At 45.5% G+C, this 25,465-nt stretch overlaps 1 protein-coding gene across 11 annotated transcripts in view; it reads right to left on the reverse strand.

Moving 5' to 3' along the window:
* LOC138246157 (uncharacterized) overlaps positions 1-25,465 on the reverse strand; it is a 291,013-nt gene that overhangs the window by 153,043 nt on the left and 112,505 nt on the right. For all 11 annotated transcript variants that reach the window (XM_069200447.1, XM_069200446.1, XM_069200445.1 and 8 more), the window contains exon 3: positions 20,484-20,597. In XM_069200447.1, the coding sequence (XP_069056548.1) occupies positions 20,484-20,597 (114 nt within the window). The remainder of the gene's footprint in view (positions 1-20,483; positions 20,598-25,465) is intronic.

Raw genomic sequence — 25,465 nt, forward strand, 5'->3', positions numbered from 1 at the left:
AACTCACCTGTGGAGCGGACGCCGTGCTCAGGATCTGTTTGATCCCAATTTGGGGGTTTCCTGACTTGGCTGATCCCGGGTACCCTTCATATATATATCTGTTGATGCATAGCAGATTTCTGTCTGTGATACCTTAACTGCTGTGATTATTCTTGTATATACACACGTTTTACTTCATTTGAGTTATATGCTTATTTTTATATATTTGTGTGCCTTTTATTTGATATCTGGGAAGTGCCTTAATAAACTAAATACTCAGACTAAGAGTGCTGCATTCTTTCCTATTGTCTCCTCTTGTTTGAGCCAGGGCAGTATAAGCATGCAAAATGTGCACAAAGGCATGAATAAATGAAATAATATGGGGTCACATAGGCAGAAAATCACAGCGCTAGCAACAAATCGACTCAATCACCCATATTAAGGCTCAGAATCCTGAACCAGGTCTGACAACCGGTAAATGTAGGAGAGGCCTTGTTCTGATTAGAAGTTACTTTTACACAAGTTGGGTTAGGAAACAACTAGGAACATCTTTCAAAGTTTATTTGAATATTTATCAAACACCCATTTCAAAGGTAAGGATAGATTTTTGGTAAATATATCAGAAACGTAACTTTATAGAATCATATTTTGGAAATATCTGCCAGCAGACACTAGGGCTGCTTCTGAGACTCACAGATATGGACAGTTATTCACTGAATGTTTACCTTGGAATATGGCAACAGGGAGTGGACAGAAATAGATAGCCAAACAAAGGGTCAAAGTGTAGGCTTCAATTTTTTCATGGTTATGTCAGGACAGTCCTCATGTGGGAGAAGACTTTGAATCGGGGATAAACTTGTTTCAGAACCATCAGAAAAGGAAGGATCCTCATTTCCACAGGACCACTGGGGCGTTTGGAAGCTTTAGACAGGGGAGATGTGTTCTTGCCATCTTGTGCAAAAACGCCTGGGATAATTTGCAAGCAGGCAAACAGGAATTGCTGGAAGCTTAGTCTGGATGGATGGTGAGGGGTGATGAAAATGGATCAGAAAGTATTAAAAATCACAGGCTAATGTGTTAAATAAAAATGGCAACCCACCACCAGCTCATTAGAAAACTCCTGGACCTGATGAAGACTGAAAAGATAGATCTGGACTTGCCTGCGAACAGACAGAGAGATATTCTTCTCTCCACTTGAACACAGGCACCGGAAGCGCTCTTGAAGGGTCAGTTGGTGGGACTCCTGTTGCCTCATGGACACAAAAGACTGAAGAAAGGTTTCATCCTGTGTTCAACAACCAACTTCCCAACTGGGAGAACACTGTACAGGACCCTGCAGAAGCCAAGAGCAGAGAGAGACCTAGACTCTAGCAGCCTTCTCTGAGAAATTGAGAGCTGTGGGGGAACCACAAATAACTGTTCCAGCATCTTCATCAAACTGGGACTACAATTATGTGCCCCAAAAGAAAAGAAAAAAGGAACTAAACTCAGAAAGAAAGGCATGGCTCAGCTACAAGTTGCTGGTAAGTCTTGCTCACAGCTTTGTAAAGTGAATTTCAAGGACACTGTAGTTACTAATAAGAACAATTTGACTCTACAGAACCATTGGTGGCCTTTTGAATTGTCCTGCTGGAGAAGTCTGAGAACCAAGAAAAGTCCAAACGCATTAGGGTGACTCAGCTGAGATGAAAGACATCCCATTGGCGAAGTAACCTTGGCAGCTCACAAATCCAGCGTTCCTCTGTTTGGAGCTCTTAGATCAAAGACAGAATGCTTCATTTGGAGTATAAGACTTCAAGGGGCCCTTACCCGCTTTGGCATCCTGGCTGGCCCCTCTGGAGTAGTTTGAGGTCTAGAAGAAAGATTACTTTTTCAATATTACATTTGACGCCTGCAAGGCTTACCCAATCACTTGTCCTACACAGTCAGCCTAAAATCGAGCATAGGTCCTAGACAACTTCAAACATTGACTTTAATTGGCACTTCGTAGTTTCTTGGTCTCTTTTGTCTCAAAACATCAATTAAAAATCCATATCTCCAGTTCACTTAGCCCAATTTTTACCATATTTGTGTGATTTTTCTCATCAACTATGGAATGCTTTTTCTAAATTGCTTTAGGAATTTTATTCCCTAGTTTCCTCACTTTAACATTGTTTGCTACTAATAGACCCTACCACACATTCCTCTGGGGAAAAGATTGCTGCTGATGTCATAGCTACCTGTGACTGAGCAGAGTTTTTTCTATCTTGTAACCTAGTAGGGCAAGATACCGTCTGTAAGAAATTGAGTTATTAGTTTGAGGGTTGGAAGCCCTACTCAAATCACAACCACAAAAGCCACTAAACTGACCTGTGCTTAACCCTCTAGTGGCTTGGTACAAAGCAGTCAGGCTTACCTTAGTGGCAATGTGTAAAGTATTTATGCAGCACACAAACAGTAGTAAAGTGAAAACACAATGAGCACCCTAAACCGATGTATTAAATGGAGCAGACTTTAAAGAAAAAAATGAAGCCAAAAGGACAAAAATCCAATCATCAGAACCGAAAATATTGAATTGCACATTTTTAGGTAAGCATAGCATCTAAAAGCACAAAGTGCCACTCATGGTCATCTGGCCATGCTAGATAAAGGGAAAGTTATGAGTTCAGGCTGACCATGATGGAGCGTGGGGGGGATACAAGGACCAGGTTAGTCTTGCTGAAAAGTTACCTTCTCAAAGTCCAGTGCAAAGAGTTCTGTTTGCGGTGGAGGAGGCTGCAACAAGCAGGGAGAGCATTGTAGATGGTAGTCGCTGACGCATGAAGGTCCAGTCAGGTGTTACGGGAGGTCGCTCTTGGAGCTTTACGATGGTGGTCTCATCGGGCTATCGTTGCTGTAGCACGAACTGTGGATCTTGCATTGCCAGTCCTCATTGGCGGTCTCTGTAGCATGAAGAGTCGGGTTCACCTGAGCTTCGAGTTAGCTGTCGTAGTGGCAGGCTGAATCTCAGCGCAGACAGTGTACTCTAATGCCAACCAAGAGTCTAGGACCTGGTTGGGGAGGCACCTCTGGGGGATCAGGAACTTATTCTAGCAGAGGCCAGCAGAGCTCACACAGGTCCAATTGCACGTCTAGTCAGCTGTGCAAATGCACTGCAGGTCTCTGGAGCTAGTTGTGTCTCTGTAGCCAGTTAGGCCTTGGAGTCACTTTGGTGGTCCTGGTTTCAAGAAGCAGGTCCAGGCTTCCTTCCTCGGGCAGCAGGACCGTCCACCTGGCAGCAGGGCAGTCCTTCCCAGCTGAAGGGCACTTTCTTCTGGGTCTTACACACATGCAGAAGTGATCTAAAAAAGTGGCTCAGGAGTTCCAATATTTATACCTAGTGCCATGCTTTGAAGTTGGGGGGACTTATTATACTAGCCTCTTATCTAGTTTTGGAAGCTCTTCCCTTTCCCTGCTAAGGATCCAAGTACTCTGGGGTGGCAAAAGACTGGTGTCAGGTTCCTGTGTGTGTGTGTGGACTGGAGGCAGGCCTTTGAAATGTAGGTGAGGCAGGGAACAGCTCCACCTCAACCATCCTGGCAGTGTGGCTCATCCTGCCAATACTTTATCCCTCTTTGTCTCACTGCCTGGGAGGAATACACAAAGGCCAACTGGCAAGCTATTCACAGTCATGCGACCCAAGCCACAGGCAGCAGGCACCAAATGGTTAGCACAAGAAATGTCAACTTGCTAAAAGAAGCATTTTTAAAATTGTGACTTAAAATCCAACTTTATCTTTAAAGAGAATTTTAAATTACACTTCATTTGAGTGCAAACATTATTTTCCTATCTGCTCTTAAACGTAAGTTATCACCTATTACGTGTAATAAGGCAACCCAGTGCATGGGGAAGATAGGCCTTGCAATAGTGATAAATTAATTTAGAAGATTTTCATTACCAGGACATATAAAACTTAAACCCACATGTCCTACTTTTTAAATATTTTTTAAATACAAGGCATCCTACCCTATGAGCCTGCATGGCCTACCTTACGGGTGACATTTATGTATTAAAAAGGAAGATTTAGGCCTCCCAAAAGGTTTATTTTGCCAGTTCAAAATGGCAGCTTAACACTGCACTACAGGCTGCAGTGAATTGTTTTTAAAAGGCTACTTTAGTGGATGGCAAAATGAGTGCTGCAGGCCCACAAGTAGCATTGAATTTACAGGCTCTGGGTGCAGGTCAGTCTAGGTCAATTGTAACGTGTGAGGGAGAGAGCACACACACACTTTAGCACTGGTTAGCAGTGGTAAACTGCACAGAGTTCTAAAGCCAACAAAAACAAATTCAGAAGCGCGGGGTGGGGAGGCAAAACACTTGGGGTATCCCTGCAGAGAGGGCCAGGTCCAACACAGTCTTACTACGTTGGTAGAAAATCTCCCCCCTCCCCCAAAATTAATAATTCAGTTCCTCACAACTAGAATTTAACAAGCATTCCAATGCAGTGAGTCTCACGTTTGCTCATGGTAGAGCTATTAGCGTTGTAAATTCCTAACTGGACTTTTCTTGCCACATAAATTGAAAATGGAAGGTAAAACAGTTGACATAAGCAAGTCAACTCAAAGCGCAACGGCCGCCATGAGCGTGAGCACGTAGAGACACAAAAGGAAAAAGAAGTTTGCTCGCAGTCAAACATATCAGCAAACATGCAATTACCCATGTTAACAGGGTAGGTCCCCAAGGCGGTAACAAAAAGGCTCTGAATTTTCCCACCAAAAACCAACAGCTTCACTGGGACTGCGTCCAATTGATATTCAACTGTGTGGAGCCCTCCTCAGCTAAAGCCTGCTACCTTTCCCTGTTAAAGATTCTGCACTTGCATTTTTTAGACTAAGGGGGGCATTATAACACCGGAGGTGAGTGTAAATGTGGCAGTAGTACCGCCAACAGGCTGGCGGTACATACCGTCACATTATGAGAATGGTGGGTTGGCTGCAGCCAACCCGCAATGGCGGTATGAGCCGTCAGGCCGGACATATCAATCTCCAGCCCGGTGGGCAGCACAGTACTGTACCAGCAGCGGCATTATGAGCCTGCCTACCACCATGGTTTTCATGGCATTAGCAACGCCAAGAAAACTATGGCCTTAGGCCGGTAGGCAGCTCCCTCACCCCCCAACACACACCTGACACCCCCACCCCCTTCCATCCAAAGCCCCATCCCCCCATATACACACTAACCCTTCCCCCGACATTAACATACACCCCCACCCCGATTCAAACACACACCCCTCCCACCCCCATACACGCACACACCCGCAGACACGCACCACGCATACACCCAATCACTCACACTGGCATACACACATTCATACACACACTGACATACACGCATTCATACACACACTGACATACAGACATTCATACATGCATACTTCCAGGCATGCCTCCACACCTTCTTACACACAATCACACTGAGATGCAGACACGCACTCACTTCACCATTCTTACACGCATTCACTCACATGCATACAAACACCACAACACACACAGACGCATTCACACACTCACTCACACATTCAGGCACACACTCAGACACACACACACAACACCCCCCACCCTACCACCCCCATCCTCTGTCGGAAGCCCGAGTTACCTTTGTCTAGGAGGTCTTCTGGTAGGGAACGGGAAGGGGCGCTGCTACCGCCAGCAGTTCACCACCAGAAGAACACAGGCCCTATCACAGGTCATGAGCCCACTGGCGGCGTTCTACTGGCGTGGCAGTACTGGTGGTAGCAGCACCACCTTACCACCGTCCGCCACCATAAACACTACTGGATTTCTGCCCTTCTTGTGGCAGAAGTCTGGCAATAGTCATAAATGGCGGACGGATGGAAGCTGCAGTGGCGGTATTTTGGTGGCCGTCACCGCTGCAGTAGGCGGGTTTTACCGCCAAAGTCAAAATAACTACCCAAGTCCCAAGGTAAAACTTACAACTAGGTTGAACCCGAGTCCTGTATCCGACCCATTCTCCATTATGTTTGGCCTCAAATTGCACCCAAGTCTCAGTCCACTGCGACCAACTGAAGGCAGTAGGTGCTTAAAACTTTTTTATTTAAAACTTTAAAAATTCATATCTTAAGTTCCCATTAGTGAATTTTTGATTTGTTTAGTTTATTGTGTTGTGTTTGCTGTTATTATTGTTTTGTTACTGCATAAATGCTTTCCACATTGCCCTAAATTATGCCTGTATGCTCTGCACCATAACTGCGCTGAAACTACCTGCATTTCAAACAGGCATTAGCAAAGCCAACAGGTCTAGCCTATTGGTTTTATCAGTGTTTTAGCCATGTTATACAGCGGCATTTCGGCTGTCCACCTTGACAAGAAAGTACCAAAAAAAAAGTGCGTTATAGCACTTTGTTTGTCTTGCTGGATGGGCGGGATGGAGCGCGTATACGGGGCAACTTAGATAATAGAAGGTCTGGGGAGAAAATGATATGATGCGGCCAGCAAGGGCCTTGTCACAGCGCGTTTCTTTATTTATTTTTAACTTTCTGCCATGCCTCTCATGCTCATTCTTGTGGGAGCAGTTTCACTACGTAGATAAATCAAAAATATTTACTGTGGTTACACACCGAGACCTGAGTTTTTATAACAAGAGAAGTCAGTAAATCAATAAGTCACACATTTAACACGGATCAGTTTGTTGTTTATCGCAAGGCATGTTTCCCAGCAACTGGTTGTGCATACAAAATGGATAGAATACGTAAATGCATCTTTGACTTTGATTGTTAAAATATTGTTTTTAGTTTTGGGGTAGTGGGGCACAATATTGCACTGGAGATGCAAGAAAAATGATCGAGTGCTGAAAAGCAAAAACCTTTTCCCATATCCTGGCTCTATTCAGTGCATACTGGCTAAAGCTTGTTTGTGTAAAAATGGGGCACTGATATGCTTGCAAGCAAGTCGAAACTACATAACATTAAGAGCTGCTGGAAACGAGTCGCCTGTTTAAAACGCAGTTGAACAGGTAAGTGTTTTTCACTTGAACTCAGAACAGTTTCAACAATGAACTGCTAACTAGAATTAGTTGAGAGACAGCAGTTCTAACACCCACCCTTTGTGCTCTATTCGAGCCTTGATAAGCAAAGGAATCGTGCACCTGCAACAGTTCTGCACTGTGGGGGTCCTAGACCTTAGAGCCCTTTCAAAGCCTCTGGGTAGCACTGACCATGAAAAGAGTAAGTTTTAACTGATAAAAAGAAAGCAACCTAAAAAGTATTAGATGAGGGATAGAATCAAAACAACCTGGTAAAATAGCTCAGCGGATTAATGCACTGAAACTAGGTTAAAGTGTGTGCAAAACGTGGCTAGGTGCTTTAGTCTTTAATCCAGAACAGGTTGATACAAAGAAACAACCCGACCTGGGAGGGCACTACTTGTTAATTATGATACTAGGAACCTGCAAGACTGCAGCAACACTTGGTGGAAAAAACAAGCTCGTGTTCCCATATTTAAAGGTTTATGCAAACATCAAGTGGCTTCTTGTTGTTCATCTGTAGTGCATGGGAAACACTGTATACTAATCCGATTAAAGAATTAAAATAGTTATATTACCAGAGCCGTACCTAGGAGAAAAGACACTTGGGCATCGTGCCTTATATAAGAAAACACATTGAAAAGTGGCTCTTATTGCAAAATTTGTAGAAAGGTAGCATGATTCCCAATCGTTTGTAAAGAGTCCCAACAGACGTGATTTGTAGATGTTTTTACAAGTACTTCCTGGTCTAATGCAATTGCTGCTGTGGAGGACGTTTTAAAGATCTTTAAAAAAAACTCTATGAAGTGGCCAGAACAGTTTGTTTTTTCTTATGGCGGTTGTGTGTGTATGGAATAAGCAACAGGGACAATGAAAGGGTCGGAGGAGAATAAGCAACACTTAACGTGTGGAGCGAGTGGGAGGGAGAAGCAAATAAAGAAAGTAGCCCTTGAATCACAGCAAGGGGACTTGGTGGACAGCGGAAGGACATAAATCAAGCTCAATCAATTAGTAGTTGCTCCATGCTTCACATGAAAGAAAAGGCCTGCATGCACGAGCCAAGCAGGTGACAGCAAAGAAGACTGACAATGAAGCCAACGAATGGTAAGCAATGGGCGGGATCCAAGCCACCCACAGTAAACAATAGCCCTCACAGCGCATGCATTGCATGATCTAAAAAGACGAAATGTGCTACCGCTGGAAGCAATAATCACACGTAAAATCATTATGTATTAACCTAGAGAGAACAGTTTCTGGGGATAAGACCTTACGTGCCCTAATCACACCTAGACACTCGAGATACACGGTTTTTAATCAGCGTGTTCTAGGAGGAAATCGTTGGTGTAAACAAGTCACATTTATATTTTGAGCTTTGTAAGAGGGGAAAAATTTCAGGATAACTAAATAATGACTCGTGTCCCGATTGTGCCAATGACTCTAGCAATCTGTCAATATATAATCCCTGCAATAGCCAATGATCAAATTAAAAGTAAACAACAATGCCCCAGCTTCCCTGGTTGACCAGCAGCCTCCCCGGGGTGCCAGGCCGTTCCATTGTAAACCTTACTGCCTCCTCTTACTCCCAATACCACAGTAAGGTTTCACAACCTAACATGAAGAAGTGCGAATAAACCAATACACAGTGATTCCGTTATTGAAGAAAGTTGTCAATTGTATAATTTATTTAATTCATATCAAACATAGGTTTGCGCTAAAAACAAAGATAAGAACGCTACACCAGGGTCCGAATGATCTCTGATTGCAAAGTGATCAATAAAGCCTTCAATATCAGAGCTTAAGAGCAGCACTGACAGCAGCAACTGCTTATTTAACTGGGTTTCATTTAAAATAGGCAAAATGCTGATAGAATCAAGCCCTCACTGGAAGTCAGCAGAATTGTTTTCATATAAAATAATATTTTACTAATTTACAACGTGTATCTCAGCACCCTGCGCTTGAACCCTTAACCTTAAGTCTGAGAGTCAGAATCCTCAATCAAAAAGCCACCAGAGAAGCAATGCCACATATCTCCTTAAATCTATGTAACATATGCCAATGCAATCAACGGAAACTTCAGTGTACAAATGGATAACTGCAAATGTACCAAGATGCCTCATGTATGCATTTACAAAGATTTCACTAAATTCAGAACATTTCCGATCGCACATAGGGAGGGAAGAGTTGGTGTGTTCCGGTGCCAAATTAGTTAGCAGCCATTACTGCATGCTGTTGTACCCCTTACTTACCCCCTTGCTGCCTGCAAACACGCCTCTCCCTCTGCTGCTTGTGTTTTTTTTGTTTTTTTTTTAACTATAATTATATTATTTGGACAGGACCTAAAGTGAAATGTGAGTCTGTGAGACAGCACACAGGCCTGCTTGTTTAATCTAGCTCCCAGTCAATATTTATGATGCATGGTAGAAGTAGAAAATAGAATAATTTTGTTTGTTATTTACGGTAATGTATCATCCACAGACCTTGCCTGGCGCAGCTAGATGTTTGATGGGGAACATTATCATGCAACACAAATGTATGTTGACACTGGATGTTGGGGAACAAAAACACACATGTGTGACTGGGCCACAGCAGCAAGACTACACTCTGCGTGTACGCTAGCACCTGTAGCCTTGCAGCTGCTCACTGAGTTTGCTTTTCTTCCACTTTTTTGGTTCATCCTCTCTGTTCGTTCAGTCGCATATTCTCGGCCTCATCGTTTATCACGTTCCCTTTTAGTTTCTCAAACTCACTCCTAGTTCAGGCACTGGGGCCAGCATTAGGACTTTTGAATCACAAGGTAAAATGATATTTTGACGTTCATCGCTCACTTTCCCGTAGTTAAAAGGTCTTTTGTTGCCATTCTGCACCGATTGTGGCCACTTGACTTGTTGCAATGAGACTCCCCCCCCCCAGACTTCTTATAGCAGTTGCCATCTTGGGCACTCCATCATCGGCATGCTTCAAGATCAGTTCTAAATTACCAGAAGCACATCAACCTTTCAGTGACCAGGCGTGGACTTCTGTGTTTACAGAAGGGCCTCTTCGCATCAGGTATAGGACCAAGCATTGAGTGATTCCCAACACGGGGCATGGCCTGACCAGGCCAGCCAAGATGGAGGACGCGACTCCCTGAAGCTCCGTTTACCGGTCGGACCATCAACATAAATCCTGGGCAGAGCCCTGCATCGGATTTGCAGAGAGGCTCGGGCAAGCACCCAGACCCTTCTTCCACCCACTCACGGCCACATATTTCCCCCTGAATGGGTCCTGAGGGCCCATGTGGCAGAGTCACATCAGCTCCAATGCACCCCACTCATGGCCACATATTTCCTCCTGCTTGTGTCCAGAGGGCCCAGGTAGCTGAGCCTCATGAGCTCCAACGCACCGGCACTGGGTCGGGTGGACGGTGGGCGACCCTTGTGGCCTGCCGCTGTGCAGCTGGCATTGGATGCCCTGGATGCTTCTTCTGGCCTTCCCTACATAATATTGACCACAACATGCCCTAACCAAGGCCCCGGGGACGAGGGCCCGTTGATCGCCCAGGTGGAAGAGGCCCACAGAAGGACGACGCAAAGACCCCGAACTGCATGAGTGAGCTGCCCCAGGAAGACCGAGTCTGGTGAGGCACCCTGCTCCATTGCTGCACCCCTCTGCTGAGATCCCCACACTTTGCTGTCTATATTAGGCCCCACAGGGTCCCTCCTGAAACTTGCATGTAGTGTGGACTGCTGCATGCCTGTCGATTCTTGAAGGGCCTAGTACGGCCCCACCGCCTTATTTACTCCTAAAATGGGCCCATGCCACAGTGATAAATATCTGGGAATACGCAGGGGGCCAACCCAAAAGACTACCCCTTTGCTTCGGCTTCCTGTTTGGGGACTTTCTTGCCAATCAATGCCCACCGGACCCTGTGTGGAAGCCCCTATTGACTGCCAACATCAGCACTCCCACATCGGTGTCAACATCGAGATGCGCAAGGGGGCCTCTAACTCACTGGGGCCTCCCACTCCAATAGCCAGCACTAGCAAAGCTCCTCCCACCATCGGCTTCAGCACTGGGACACATGGGGGGAGCCCTTCAGTGCATCAGGGCCTCGTGCCCTTTTCTACTATTGGTAGCCAATGATCCTTCTCGGACTCCGCCACCTGCTTTATCCCTGCAGGACGGTTCCCCCTGACTCAGTGTCAATAAGGCGCGTAGGAGGGGGCCCCTTGGTGTATTGGGGCCACCTGTCTCTTACTCCCTGGGGTGACTGAGCCCAGCCCCCCTCTTTGGGACACTAGACTTGTGCACCTCCTTGCTGGCTCACCAGGGTCCTACTATCACATTCCCCGCTCATTCTGAACAGGGGGAACCAACGTGGGAATAACTTCCTGACCTGGAGAATGGCAATGCAGCTACTTGTGGCCCTAAAGCTGCGCGGCGCCCATGCCCTTCTCCTGACTCCCCACACTGTACAACTTTGCAGTCCCCTGCGGCACAGTGACGCTTTCCTGCTCAGTCAAGAGGACAGGGCTGTGGTCCCTCAGCCTGTCTTTCCCCTGTGACAGGGAGTGCTCCCCTCTTGAGCCCAAGTCTTCATCCACTGCAACTTTACTGGGGTTACTTTAGTGGTTCTATGTACCACTGGCATTCTACACTCCCCCACATTCGCAACACCGTCAATGGCGGCAAGCCTACCCTCTGTCATCCTGGACACTCTATTACCAGGGCCTACCCTGATACTGCCCATGTCGGAAAAACTACATAAAGTGTTAGCTACCTTAGAACACTCCTGAGTATCCATGGAGGACATGTTGGACACGGAACAGATCTTCTTACAAGTTGATCATCGTAAGCTTTCCAATAAAGTCTCATATGGGGAGACAGCCCTGGCCACCCTGCACTCAATACCTACTGAAAATCAAAGCACAATCCAGGATTTGCAGCCCCGAGTTCGACAACTCGAGGAAAAGGTGGAAGACATAGAGTGTCGCTCACGGAGAAGCAATATGCTCATCCTGGGATTACCGGAGGAGTGGAGGGCCAGGACCCCATCTCGTACCTGGAATCCTGGTTCAAGTCCTAAGCACCGACATCAGAGCTCACCCTCTTCTTTCAATTGGAGAGGGCTCATCTTGTGCCTGTTCACCACCCCCCAACAGGGGGGCCATCTGCGCCCCATGCTGGCAAAGCTCTTACACTTCAAAGACTGCAGTGCTCTCCTGGGGCTGCCAGGGAGGCTTGCCCTCTCCAAGTGAAAGACAAAGTAGTCATGTTGTTCCCAGATTACACACAAACAGTCCAACACCAACCCCATTCCTTCCTGGAGTTCAAACACTCCAGTCGCCAGCACAGGGTGCAGTATCTCTGCTGGTCCCCGCCAGCCTCAAGATCATAGCCAACGGAACCTCCACTTTTTTCACTGACCTTAAGGACGCCTGGGATTTGGCAGATCAACATCATAGACCGGCGACATCAGACCCAGCCAGATTTGCTCCGCCTCCATCCAAGTCGTGACAGAGGCATCGAGACTGATCCCAAGCAGGAACTACTACTCATTTGTCTCTGGTGACTCCCCGAAGCCCCCAACAGATCATTGGGAACCAGCGATAAGCTCTGCAAGCTGCAGCAACCTTGGGAACTAATGCTTCACAACAGATGATGAGCGAGGCCCACACATCCTTAAGACGACACCCTTCCCTCCTACGACTCTCAGCAGGGCTCTCAGAGCAGGCCGCTAGTGACCCAAAAAACAGCTGACAGTGTTATCTGACCTTCCCCTTCTCCTTTTATCAATCAAGCTACTCTAGTTGACCTCTGGTGTTGGACTGGATACTACTTTATCTATCTTGCTGTATCTCCCTGTCACAGCTATATACTATGTTTTACATAATTTCTCCTCGCCCTGATGGGCCCGGATAGACCCCGGGCTCCACCCTTCGCCTTTCCTGCAGCTCTCCTGGAGCACCCTACTTGTCCACAGCCCATACTCTTCTCCTCACCTTTCTCAACAGTAAATTATGGTCCTAGTGCCCGCTGGTGACCCCTGCAGGGGTTGTCAAGCTCAGCCCTCTCTGCCTAGGGCACAAAGAACACTGCGCTGCACCCCAACTAACTAGTCAACCCCATGATATACTAGAGTTCCTCTCTATACTCATTGATCGGGCATACTGTCAGTTATAGTAGGCTCTACTAGTTGACCCCAATTTGTTTGTCACAGTTTATCTACCTTTGCTCCCCCTACACTCATGGCCAGATGCTGCAGACGAGTGTCCCACAACCCCAGCACTGGTGGAGTGGTGGTCTGGCAGCCCGGTGGGCACAATTAGAGGATACTCCTCCCCCTGTGCCATTCGTTACTCCTTGCCCCCATAACGACTTTTCCCACTGATATTCATTTCCTCACACTAAATGTGCGAGGAATCCATTTTGCTCGGAAACAATATGCAGCCTACTCTTATATTAAGCGCCAACACGCACAAATAGCTTTCCTATATGAAACACATACAAAAGGGAGGATTGACACACTTGCGCAAACGCTGGAGGGGCCTCATTCATACAACGATATACTCAGCATACGCCCACAGTGCCCTGATTTGGATCAGGCCCAGGCTCCCCTTTCAGGAGACATCCGTAGCAATAGACAAAGAAGGTAGCAATGTATTTCTTGAGGGCTGTCTTGATGTCCAGCTGATTCTCCATGGGAGCATTTAAGCCCTGAACACAGACCAAGGGGCTTTCTCGGGCACTCTGTCGTACTGGCCCAAAACACAGCACTACCCTGGATATTAGGGCACAGCTATAATTATGTCCTGGACCTCGACTTAGACAGATTTCCTTGACTTGGACAGATTTCGTACCCCCTGCCGCACTCCCCCCTCCTGCACACAGGCTGCCCATTACAAACATTGGGTTCAACACTGGTCCCTTCTAGATGCTTTGAGATCCCAACACCCTAACAATAAACCCCACTCATTTTATTCGATACACCATAACCTGTATGTATACCTTGATTGTTTCCTCTGCTCCGCTCTCCTAATGCCCCTAGTGCAGAACACTGACTATCTGGGGTGCATTGTCTCAGATCTTGACACCCACGTGCTGGACCTCCAATGGACACACCCCACCCACTGACGCCCACCTCAAGACTCCCATGGAACTGCCTAGAGGACCCAGTCTTCTGGGAAGAGCATGGGGATTACATCCAACACTACCTCATCACAAATCAGGATACTGCCTCCAATAGAATTTGGAGTGGGATGTCTTCAAGGGGGTGATGTGGGGCATCTGTATCTTGCAGATAGTGGGAGTCTGCAGAACCCTTGACAGAAAGATAATGGACGCTGAACAACCGCCTTGCCGGACTGGATAAGGCAGAAGACCGTGACCCTGCCCTTGCCCCACAGGGGGGCAACCACCAAAACATCCGATACCATGCTCCCAGAGCGTCTTTGACGCTTCAATTTCACGGCTCATGCAGAAAAGATACATAGGGAGGGAGCTAAGTTAGGCCACCTCCTGACCTGGCTGATCCGACATGATATCGCAGTCACTCCTACTGCCAAAATAGGTAACCCTCTCGGGCTCCACTGTCCGAACGCAGGGTGAAATACTACAGGACTTTCACACTTACTATTCTTCCATTTACCAGGCTACATCTCACTCCTCAGAGGAGCATTCACGTTCATTCTTGATGGATGTCGATATGTCATGCATCCCCACAACCACTTAGCTTAGCCTGGACGGGAAAAAATATTGTCAGATGTTGTGGTGCAGGCAATTTTAAACATAGCCCAAAATAATACCCTGGGGCTCTCTGGCTTGCCTCGGGAATACAATACCACCTTCTCTATACTCTTGGTGCCCCTCCTCGTGGAGATGTATGAAACGGCACTACACAGATGCAAACTCCCTCGCTCTCTCAGTGAGTCCCTCCTAGTCTCCATTCCCAAACCAGACCAAAACCCCACCCACTTGTCCACCTTTCTTCCATAGCAATACTCAGGGTACACTACAAAATTCTGGGAAAAATACTAGCAAACAGATATGCCAGTGTCCTTCCAGACCTTATCCATGATGACCAGAATAGGTTTGCTCCTGGACGAAGCACCTCCCAAAATATCCATTGCCTCTTTCACATCCAAGATCTTGTCCAGGGATGGTTTTGCTGTGCGGCCTGTCTCACATTAGATCTGCAGGAGGCCTCTGACATGGCATTATCTCTTCCTCGTGCTGGCTTGCCTGGGGGTGGGGCTAGGACTCCTTGCTTACACTTGATTACTCTTCAACAAGCCAACATTGCTGCTGTGCCTGGACCGCTTCATCTCTGCCCCCTTCTCGGGAGGACTGGGAACGAGACAGGTTTGCCCGTTCTCCCCTTTACTCTTTGCACTTGGAATGAAGACCTCAGCCATTTGCCTGCAGAAAGAGGTTCGGGAACGGAGTATACCCCCAGAAGATAGGGTCCACGCGGAGTCCCTACATGTGGATGACCACCTTCTCTACCTGAGGGTCATCACAATGGAATACAGGATACTTCAGTAGAATTTGCAGCAGCCGCAGGGCTCTGCACTAACTAGGCTAAGTCAGCCATATAGCAGCAGTTTCCCGACCTACCAACGCACAACATTCAGCTGGGTGAGAACCCACCCACTGGCCCATGGTGACTGTTCGTCATCTTTGAGTTTGTCTCTACCACGCCCCGTCAGACATATGCGAAGGGAAGCTGCACACAGACCTGGCAGGTATCAGATCACAAATCACTTTTTGGCACACTATTCCCCTGGCCCCGAAAGGCAAGAGAGCATTAGCAAAGATGGCCATACTGCTCTGCCTTCTTTACCAACATGCCCACTTCCCAATAACTCCACCGTGCATCTCGTTTAAGGAACTGGTGTCCCTAATGTGCGCCCTCATTTGGGTAATGGTTGACATAGCGCGGCTCTCTGTAAATTTCAGCTCCAGATAGATCAAGGAGGACTAGGCGTTCTGTTCTTCGAAGCATACTTTTTAGCTGCCCAATTATAATGGCTGTCTCGCTGGATGGCCGGGTGCTATTTGAGTAAGACATGCAGTGAACAGGGACCCTGCCGGTATTCATGATCTGTGGCTTTCTCCTCCTGAGGGTTTTGCCCTCCTCCCCCTGGCCTTTACATATTGTAGTGGCCTGTGAATGCATGGTCCATGTTCCTTGCATTGCTTCGGAGACCCCAGCAAACGCCCCCACAATGCCTATAGTTGGCCTCCCCCATTTTCCAAACTTTTACTCTTGTTGGAACATGACGCCCTGGTCAGAACGTTTGCTGTTTACAATGGGCGACTTCTTTGCTGATCGACAATTTCTCTCATTTGACCAATTGGCCACAGAGTACAGTCTCCCCCAGGGACATTTCTCTTACATCGATAACTCAGTATCACAGGCTGCACCCGGTGGAACTTTACAGAGGCTTAACCTGCCACACACCCAACAGTGCAAACCATACTTCCCATGAGCAATGGCTGGCATCTTATCGCCTGGTTATATAGAGCTATCCGCGACCTGTTGGTGGCCTCCCTTATGGCATCCTGTTGGAGGACTATTTCAGACAGGTACTCCTGACAGGGAGTGGAAACAGGCTCTAAAATTCCCCCAACAAGTTTCTTGTAGTTCCCACTTTAACAATATAGTTTATTTTTATACTCCACACAGCATGCCTTACCCTAGCTCAGCGGAACCACCAATGGGCTGCCCAACCTGTCAGGCCCCTGATGCAGATTTTACCCACATGTTATGAGCCTGTCCCACACTTCACGACTATTGGCAGTCCATAAATAATACCCTAGGCGAGATCACAGAATTGCAGGGTATACACACCAAGGAGCTGGCTCTTTTGGCATCTTCAAACACTGTGCATGACCTAAGGTACGTGTCCACTTTGCATCCTTAGTGGTCTTCCTAGCTAAACATGCTCTTATCCTTCAATGGCACTCCCTTGTAGTCCCACCAGTGGCAGCCTGGCACCGAGCAGTGCGTAACTGGAGCACAGCCTAGGAAGATGTCCTCTGATATCAATACGTTTGTAATTTGCGTAAGCGGCCTATCTCCCCCGAATGGGCCACCCTGCTCTCCCAATTTTCACAAAAAGCAGGGAACGATGAGCTCCCCCCATGATTTGCATGAATCACTTCCATGATCCTCCATCCCCTGGAGTGGGGCCTATATATCTTAACAACCCACTATATGTCCCTTTGCATGTCCCCGCGCTGTGTGCAGCCGACCCCCTACCCCACCTACATACTCTGCACTGACAACTCATGCCTCAGTCTTTTGGTCCTTCTACCCTCTTTCTGTCCCAGTTCATAGACTTCCCTTAGTTGCATGACTATGACAGTACACTTCCACCATTCCTAGCGACTCCTGACCGAGTCTGCCTGTGTATTATTGCTTCATATGTAATTTATTTCATGTTTTCATTGCTGATGTACTATTTGTGGTGTACACTGATCAATTCTGCTGTCCTAACGGGCTCTACCAACTGTAACTGTTGCTTATAAGTAATACCAATAAACATCATTAAAAAAATTGAGTGATTGCCATTGGGGTTGAACACTAAAGTATGTGCATAAAAACATTCCATCAGGCTACTTGTATCTTCTTCCATCAGCTCAACTCTCGCAGCACTAGACTTCGAGCAGCAGCTGACTGGACTCTCCAAAACCTTTCCATCTCACGAGCTGACCCCTAGCACCCTCCCAACATGCCTCTTAGAAGCATTCAAAATACTGCATCAAAGCTGTAGAACTGGACAGCGAGACCAGGCTAGAAATGTCTTTCTAGGTCAAGCAGTGGAAGCTGTTCACTTCAGTGGACTGAAACAGAACAGAGCCCTCGGCACTCTTAGTCAGATACATTTCTTTTTCACATAAAGCAACTACAGTAACTGTTGCTGTATCACACTTTGCACAAACCAATATTCACTAACAATCACTGCCAGACTAATCTGCCTGGAAAGGGCTCCCAGAGTCTAAAAGTGTTGCACTGCTACACAAATTACCCTACCACGGAAGGTGTTTACGTTTTTTTAAAGGTATTTGGACATCTACAGAAATAATAGTGACTATAGAATACTGAGTAAGAGCCATTCCTTGCATCTGGTTGGCTCTTCAGTGTCCTCGTCAAATTCCTTGTTCCTGCTGTAAACCTAGCACTGCGAAGTTTGTTTAGGGGGATACTGAGGCATGGGCAAAACTCAAAGGCAAATAATTACGTATTCTTGAAATCTCACATTGTTTACCCATTACTGGGTAGTTTGTTGTAATAAGTTTGCCTCACTTTGTACAACTTTACTACTTCAGCCCTTTCTCTTATAAATTGTTCATATTTGGCATAGCTGTTTACTGGCCCTGTGTTAGGAGGGGCCATGGCCCTACTTTTATTTAGGAGGAAATCCACAATTCCCTCTGTGCACAGTGTTGCTGGTTAAAAAGCCAGCAGTGGAATGGAACCTACCCACATTGGTTGCAGAAGTCGAAGGGAAATGGTGTGTTAGAGTCGACTCCAGATTAAATGTGCCATAAGTAGCCCAGCCATCTTTATTAAGTGCTTTAAAAAATAAGACATGATGTTTTGAAACTAAAAAAAATTAATACCAGCATTTTTGGCATTCTATGTGCAGCTCCAAAAGTGCTTTATAGATGGCACAGTGAGAACCCTCACTACCTTGCATTCTGTTTTCATTTATCATTTCCACATTCAACTGAAATTCAAAGAGTGGTCCTCAGTGTCTATGCATCCAACTTTGTCACTGGCAAAACGAGGCAGGATTTTTGTATTTTTTCAATGGATGCTGTGGGGCACCGCAAAAAAATCTTTGGCAAAGCCAGTAGGCCCCCAGAGGCGAGACCTAGTGCCTTTGCAAATGCTATGTTTGTTTGTTAAATGTCCCGCTTTATGTTGGTTTAACATCTGGTAACAATATCGTGTTAATGCATCTGCAATTTTACAGCAAACCGTGGACGAGGTTATACACTTCGAACAAACTTAGTTAACTTTCACACGTCAAGAAAAGCTGTGCCTTAAAAACTAGTCAAAGCACGTTAGTAGGTGGGTGAGTAAGCATGTTTATTATCTACCGAGAACTTAAGTATTAGACTGCAACCGGCAACTGTAGGCCTTCTAAATTCACAACTAGTTGCTCTAATTCAATATGTACATTTAAAAACCCGACCATCATCCAATCCTGGCAAGACACAATAATTAAACTCGAGAAAATTGTCACCTAAAAAGCATGAGACTTTTCTCTCGTATGACTTTCCCAAAATAGAATTTCATGGGTGATTTGCAATACAATGTTGAATAAAGACCAAAGTATTCCTTAAACCCTTACGACCTGGCGTTGCACCGCTCACTGCACACTTTGCCCCCTTTTAATTTTGAACACAGAGGGGAGGTTGTATCGCGTTAAGTCAAACTGCTACTTTTAAAGTCACTTCAAATGGGAAAGAGTTTTGAGTTTCTGAAAAAAGAGGTAGGTTTCAGGGCTAAGAGGGCTCAAAAACGCAGCCATTTTGAATGGGGTTGTGATGTAATGTACTGTTAGCCTTTATGACAGGCAATAAAAACAAATGGAGTTCGAGTCCGCTGATGGGCATCCAAAACAAAAATGCCCAGAATTATTGATTCTTTCTAAAGTAATGGCCGCCACCTCAAGCAAAGAAAGCAGCAGTATGAACAGAGAGACTGTACCCTGCATGGAAATGCGAAAACACTTACAAATAAGTAGCTGAACACCACAACCCTGGCTAGAGACCACACTAAAATGCTAGAAAGAAATCCAAGTTATCAGAGGTGACTGGCTATCATTTCAATTAAAGGCCGAGCTCCTTTTTGAATGGGGTTGTGGTGTACTGCACTGCTTTACAGTACTGCTGACCACGGGAGCACAGTAAAGTGTGTAACTAAAACAAGTAAGGAATAGGAAGGGGCAGAAAGGACAGCAGCAACAATAAAGGAGAGCGAGGCAGGGAGCAATAAGGAACAAGCAGCAAAGAAAGAACCAAGATGACGAAAAGCAAAAAAAATAAAAAGTACTGCCATCTGATAGAGATAAGCACAAGGGTGACAATAAGCGGTTATTCAGTATTTGGATGCTCCATGGAAGGGAGAACACACAAAGCGGAAGAGAAGTTGGCACCCATGTCTGCATGTGTTAACCAATGAGAAGCAAGGAAAGGAGAGTGAATATGAAGCTAACCAATAGTAAGTAAAGAGTGGGCTAAAAAGCCCTTTTTAGATAAAAAAAATCAAAAAACAACAGATCGCCACTAAGCAACAGCGCATGTGTGCTGTCTGCAGGCAAGACCCAAAGAAGGAAAGTGCACACAGTGCTTGCTGTATGAAAAACCAGACATGGCTCAAGTAATTCAGGTAACAGAAAAAACATGTTTCAATATCATCTCATTGTTTTGCATTTCTTGTTCAGAAATGAATACTGTAGGTTATATATGTTACACTAATACAGTACTATAGGACAAGTAAAGAAGCATACCGCCTGATGAGCCATTGAGTAGACCTCTGTATCCAGTTCTAGGAACTTGACTGGAGTGTGGGAGCATAAACGCCTTCATCACCTCATCCTCAGACTGGGAATGCTGTAAAGAAGCTGTATATGGAGAAAGGAAAGAAAATCAATACATTGTTGTAAACCGTGTAACATATTAGCCATTTAATTTAAAAACATACAATGATCTGAGCTTATAAACATCTAAGAGAAATCAGACCAAGGATAAAATAGTAACAACTTTACGTAACATTTTTAATGTGCGCTCTAATTCATGAGTGAGGTTTTAAACCTCAAATTCGGCAGTCACATCTGTCGTTTCCACAAAAATGGTTGCCATTTGAGAAATAACATGAACAAAAGATACGTGGGCTGATGTTTTCTGTACCTTCCATCAGATATTTGTAATAAAAAAAAAAAAAGCATTTTTTTTGTTTGTTTTTTTTAACTTACAAATTCAGTCCTCTTTTCTCATTCTAATGATGAATCAGTTGTGTCTTTAAGGTACGATTTTTAAGATTTGACCAAAAGTAGTATAACAATCATTACAAACGTGTCCTAGAAGTGCTCAAATGTATTTGTTGCCGAAAGTTCATAAAAACACGACAGAACCACCATTTAGACCAATCATTATCTTTTACGGCTCTTTTACATATAAATCTCCCTAAATGTATTGATGTTATCTTTAAAAAAAAACAATTGCATGTCTTACAAATGAACGGAACAGCCATGAGATGAGCATCGACTCCACTGTATTTAGATTTGTTTGTGGCTAAGTTCAAGACCAGGTATATTTACAGTTACTCAAACTGCAACAGTCGTCTAATTTTGTACAAGCCATTCTCTGTTGATGTTTTGATCTTATGGCAATATTCAAAACTGGATACCTGAACTGTGCTCACTTTTGGTTTACAGCACACTGTGGTGCAAAATTATCAATGGTGCAAAATCAGCTTCAGTGTAAAAAATCTTAAGTATAAACCTCATTTATGTGCAAAATCAGCCTTGTAGCAAAATAAGCAGCACTGTGCTACAACAACTGAAAGTACAATCATAATAACTTGCAAAATCACATAAAGGTGCAAAATCATATCCATGGTGTAATACAAGAAGAGCTTGGAAACACTTGTATACAGATCATATTTAGAATGAAAACATGTAGGTCCTCTTTGTGCAGTATGAAGAAGAATGTGCAGACACTCAACTGCAAAAACATTTAGGAGCAAAACTCATATTAAGGTGCACTACAGCAGAAAGGTACAAACTCTCTCTTATTGCAAAGTCAGCTTGAGTGTACACATTTAGGTGTCACACTGGCTGTTGAAGGTATATTATCATTATGACATTCCTTTTGGATGACAGCAAGTTCATCTGAAAAGTCACCTTGCTGCAACATCAGCATGAGTGTTGAAACAATTTAAGGAACACAAATATAATTTTGGTATAAACTCACTTTTAGGTGAAGAATCACTGTTGATGTAACATCAACAGTAAAGTGAAAAAAATGCAGGTGCACAAATATGCCTCCTTTGTAATGCATAGGTGCTGTGCTTTACATCGACACACAACAATGGAAGCAATCTTTACGCAGGTTGACTCACACAGATATAAGCCAAGGGCTAATGGTGAGACTAAAATACTCTGGCGTGAAACAAAAGATGCAAGACACTTTATTCAAGAAATGGCTGATGTGGCTGACCCAAACTGATTGCTGAAGTGGGGGTTGATGATAATGCCCCTCTCAGTGCATGTTTTCAGTGTTGATGACCCGAGCTCTGGCAGCGGCTGGAGCTGTCTTTACTCAGACATAAGAAGGGAGTAGGATACAGCAGAAGAGAACATCCAGGCTGGGCTCTGCAGAGGACAGTTTCACAATTGATAAGTTGAAACCAAGCTGGCCCTTAAGAGAAGAGTGAGTCTGGGATCTGAGGCATGCACTGTATAAGGGAGGCAGTGTCTATTGACAAGTGGGAAGGGCATCTGGGCTGACTCCTCTAGAGGAGAGGGACAGCTTGTGTTAGGGTTCACGGGCTAGTGAAATACAGGGAAAACGTGCATAGTGACAAAAGTGTGGACAACGCTCTTACATATTTGATCTCACTGCGAGCAAATTAATAGCAGGCTAAGTGTCAGAATGATCAAATATTTCAACCTATCAACTGACATTAAATGCCATGTCATCAGCCATACACATGGGGAGCATTCCCCTGCAGCTTTTGAAGTCCTACTACAAAACCAATTTAAATGATCAGGTGGGAAGATGCATCTGGATCTTTATTTGAAGTAGTTACCAAACAATGTGCTTTGCTTAGAATTCATAAAATGTAGTGGAGTGAATTTGTGTGTAAGGTAGAAACAGGAAGAATTTAAGACCTAACTCAGCCACCCTCAACTTATTACTAGAGATTTTATTGCTATCTGTTCGGCTACCTGTAGCCGACAGCACCAGAGTTTAATCCATCAGAAATTTGCAAAAACACAAACATCTGTGGCCAAGCCTGAATCATAGCAGGGTGACATGTCGCACCCCTCTATAAGACAGAAAGCAATTTGGAAGACCATAATGAATCTCAGAAAAACAATCTACAGCTGACGGACAACCTGGCATCCACTCAAAGATGTATTACATTGAGGCTGCTCCCACAGAAATAACCTCGCGTTTTTAGAATTACAGAGGGGTGTGGTGCTAAGTGTAAATGTCAGATCTTCTAGAGAGATTTATCTAAATATCAGGAGTTAAAATTGGTGATCTTCAGTTATGATGACAAGAAGACCAGAACACAAACCAAGGGCATTTCTTTGGACAACGTTTTCACCTTATGTGTCTTGGAACTGATTTTCACCCAGTGATTCAAACTCTCTGCACAGGTTTCAAACAAACTTTCAAAGAAGAATCCTTCACATTCTTTGTCCAAATTGCAGGGTACCCAAAAAGGTCATCAACTCTCACTTCTTCTGTATGTGACTTTCATTTATCCATTGACCGTGCTGAGTGTTCAAATTGGATACAAAAGCTATGACCTTTCCATATTTTTTCCTATAAACCGCTTCATACTAAAAGGATATTATCACCTTTTCAATCTCTTTTCAGTATAAAGCCATAACACACAGAAAGATTAATGGTTTTCTGAGGTGGCAGGCCGGATGCACAAGTCATGTACCTCTGGTAACGCCTTATCTGGTAGAGACTATGTCAAGCTGCAGACTCCATACCTTTGAATTCTCCCCAGGTGTCAGACTGGATCCAGAAGATTTTCGTGAGCAGTACCTCTGCGAACCAGTAGGTGGTGTTGATCAGCTCCACATCAATCATTAGTGTCGCCCGCACCGGAAAGGACATCGCTGGTCCTATAGAGGCACCACCCAGGCACGCCATAGTCTGTTTCTTTTGATTACTTTCCACACCAGAAGCGCAGAGCTATGAAGAAAATCTACTACTAGTGTGTCAAACCTAGGGCCCTGAAAGGGTAGTCCCTGCCCCTAGAAATCAATTCACAGAGCAGGGAGGATGGGTGGGTCGGTAAAGAATCTACAGCTAGATATAAGCCTTCATTATTACATTGGTGGACTTTCCCAAAGACCGCCGTGCTGGCGGCCGCCAAAAGACTGCAGTGACGGTGGTAATCTGCCTGCCCAATTACAACACACAAAAGCAAAATCGCCAGAACACAGTCACAAATCTGACACCGTCAGGCTGAACGACAGCAGTAGAGAGGCGGCCCCACCACCCACACCACCACGGCAGAAAAAAAACATGCTCCCCAATATGACCCACAAATCAGCATAGTGGTCATAGCGTGGCAGTAATCCACTGGTGGTTGGAACCGCGGTGGCCGTAATAGAACCTCCACTACAACACAACACCACCTTGGCCAATTTGAATACCCCACACCTGAAACACATACACACACCACACCCCCCACTATAAAGCACACACACAACCCACAACCCCTTGCTACGACAAACAACTGACATACATTGCAAGATCACGCTGAAGATCGCACTGCACACAAACATCACAGACACCTGCATACCTCTTGTGCATCACACTACACACAAAACATCTTACACTCACACACATATCATACTCAACACGTCCTGATATAAGCACCCGCATTCCACTGATGATGAATTAAGGACCATGGTGGACGAAATCATAAGGGTAGTGCCACAGCTGTTCGGGGCACGTGTCAAGCAAACCTCCATGGCAAAGAAGATGGAGTTATGGCGGAGGATCATCGACAAGGTGAACTCAGTGGGAAACAACACCACGCACAAAGGACGACATACAGAAGAGGTGGAATGACCTGAGGGGGAAGGTCCAGTTAATGACATCCAGACAACAAACCGCCCTCATGAAGACAGGCGGTAGGCCTCCACCTCCTCCCCTGGAGATCACATCATGGGAGGAGAAGGTCTTGGCGATCCTGCACCCTGGGGGTCTCACAGGAATTCCCGGAGGACTGGAAACTGGTAAGTCACCATAAAACCCTTGTAACAAGTATACCTGTAATGCATGCATTCCCATCCCCTGCATGGCCACCCTAGTCCACTACCACCAATCCCTAAGTCTACACACCCAAATGCACCCAATGCATGTACAGCATGAAGCACTACAACTCCCACAATGCATCACCCTTTAGCCACCTAACAATGCACAATCCCCTCGCATAACTACACCTGAGTGAGGCATGACATATAGCACTCACCTTGCAGCCCATGTAAAGTACATCAGGCAGATATGAATAACAATCCCTATCATCCACAGGTGCCACTGAGAATGTTGTCAGACAACCAGTGCCACATACCTACCTACCTGGCCCATCCGGGCTCTCTGAGCAGTCCACCTCCACCAGCCTCACCCAGGACACCACAGAGCCCCCCCACAACCTCTGCCACCACAACACCTGTTGCCCAACGCCCCCAAACAAGTGTCTCCAGGCCACGTCAATCCATAGTGTGCTCACCTG

Source organism: Pleurodeles waltl, chromosome 7 (genome assembly GCF_031143425.1).
Source record: "Pleurodeles waltl isolate 20211129_DDA chromosome 7, aPleWal1.hap1.20221129, whole genome shotgun sequence".
Taxonomy (NCBI): Eukaryota; Metazoa; Chordata; class Amphibia; order Caudata; family Salamandridae; genus Pleurodeles; species Pleurodeles waltl.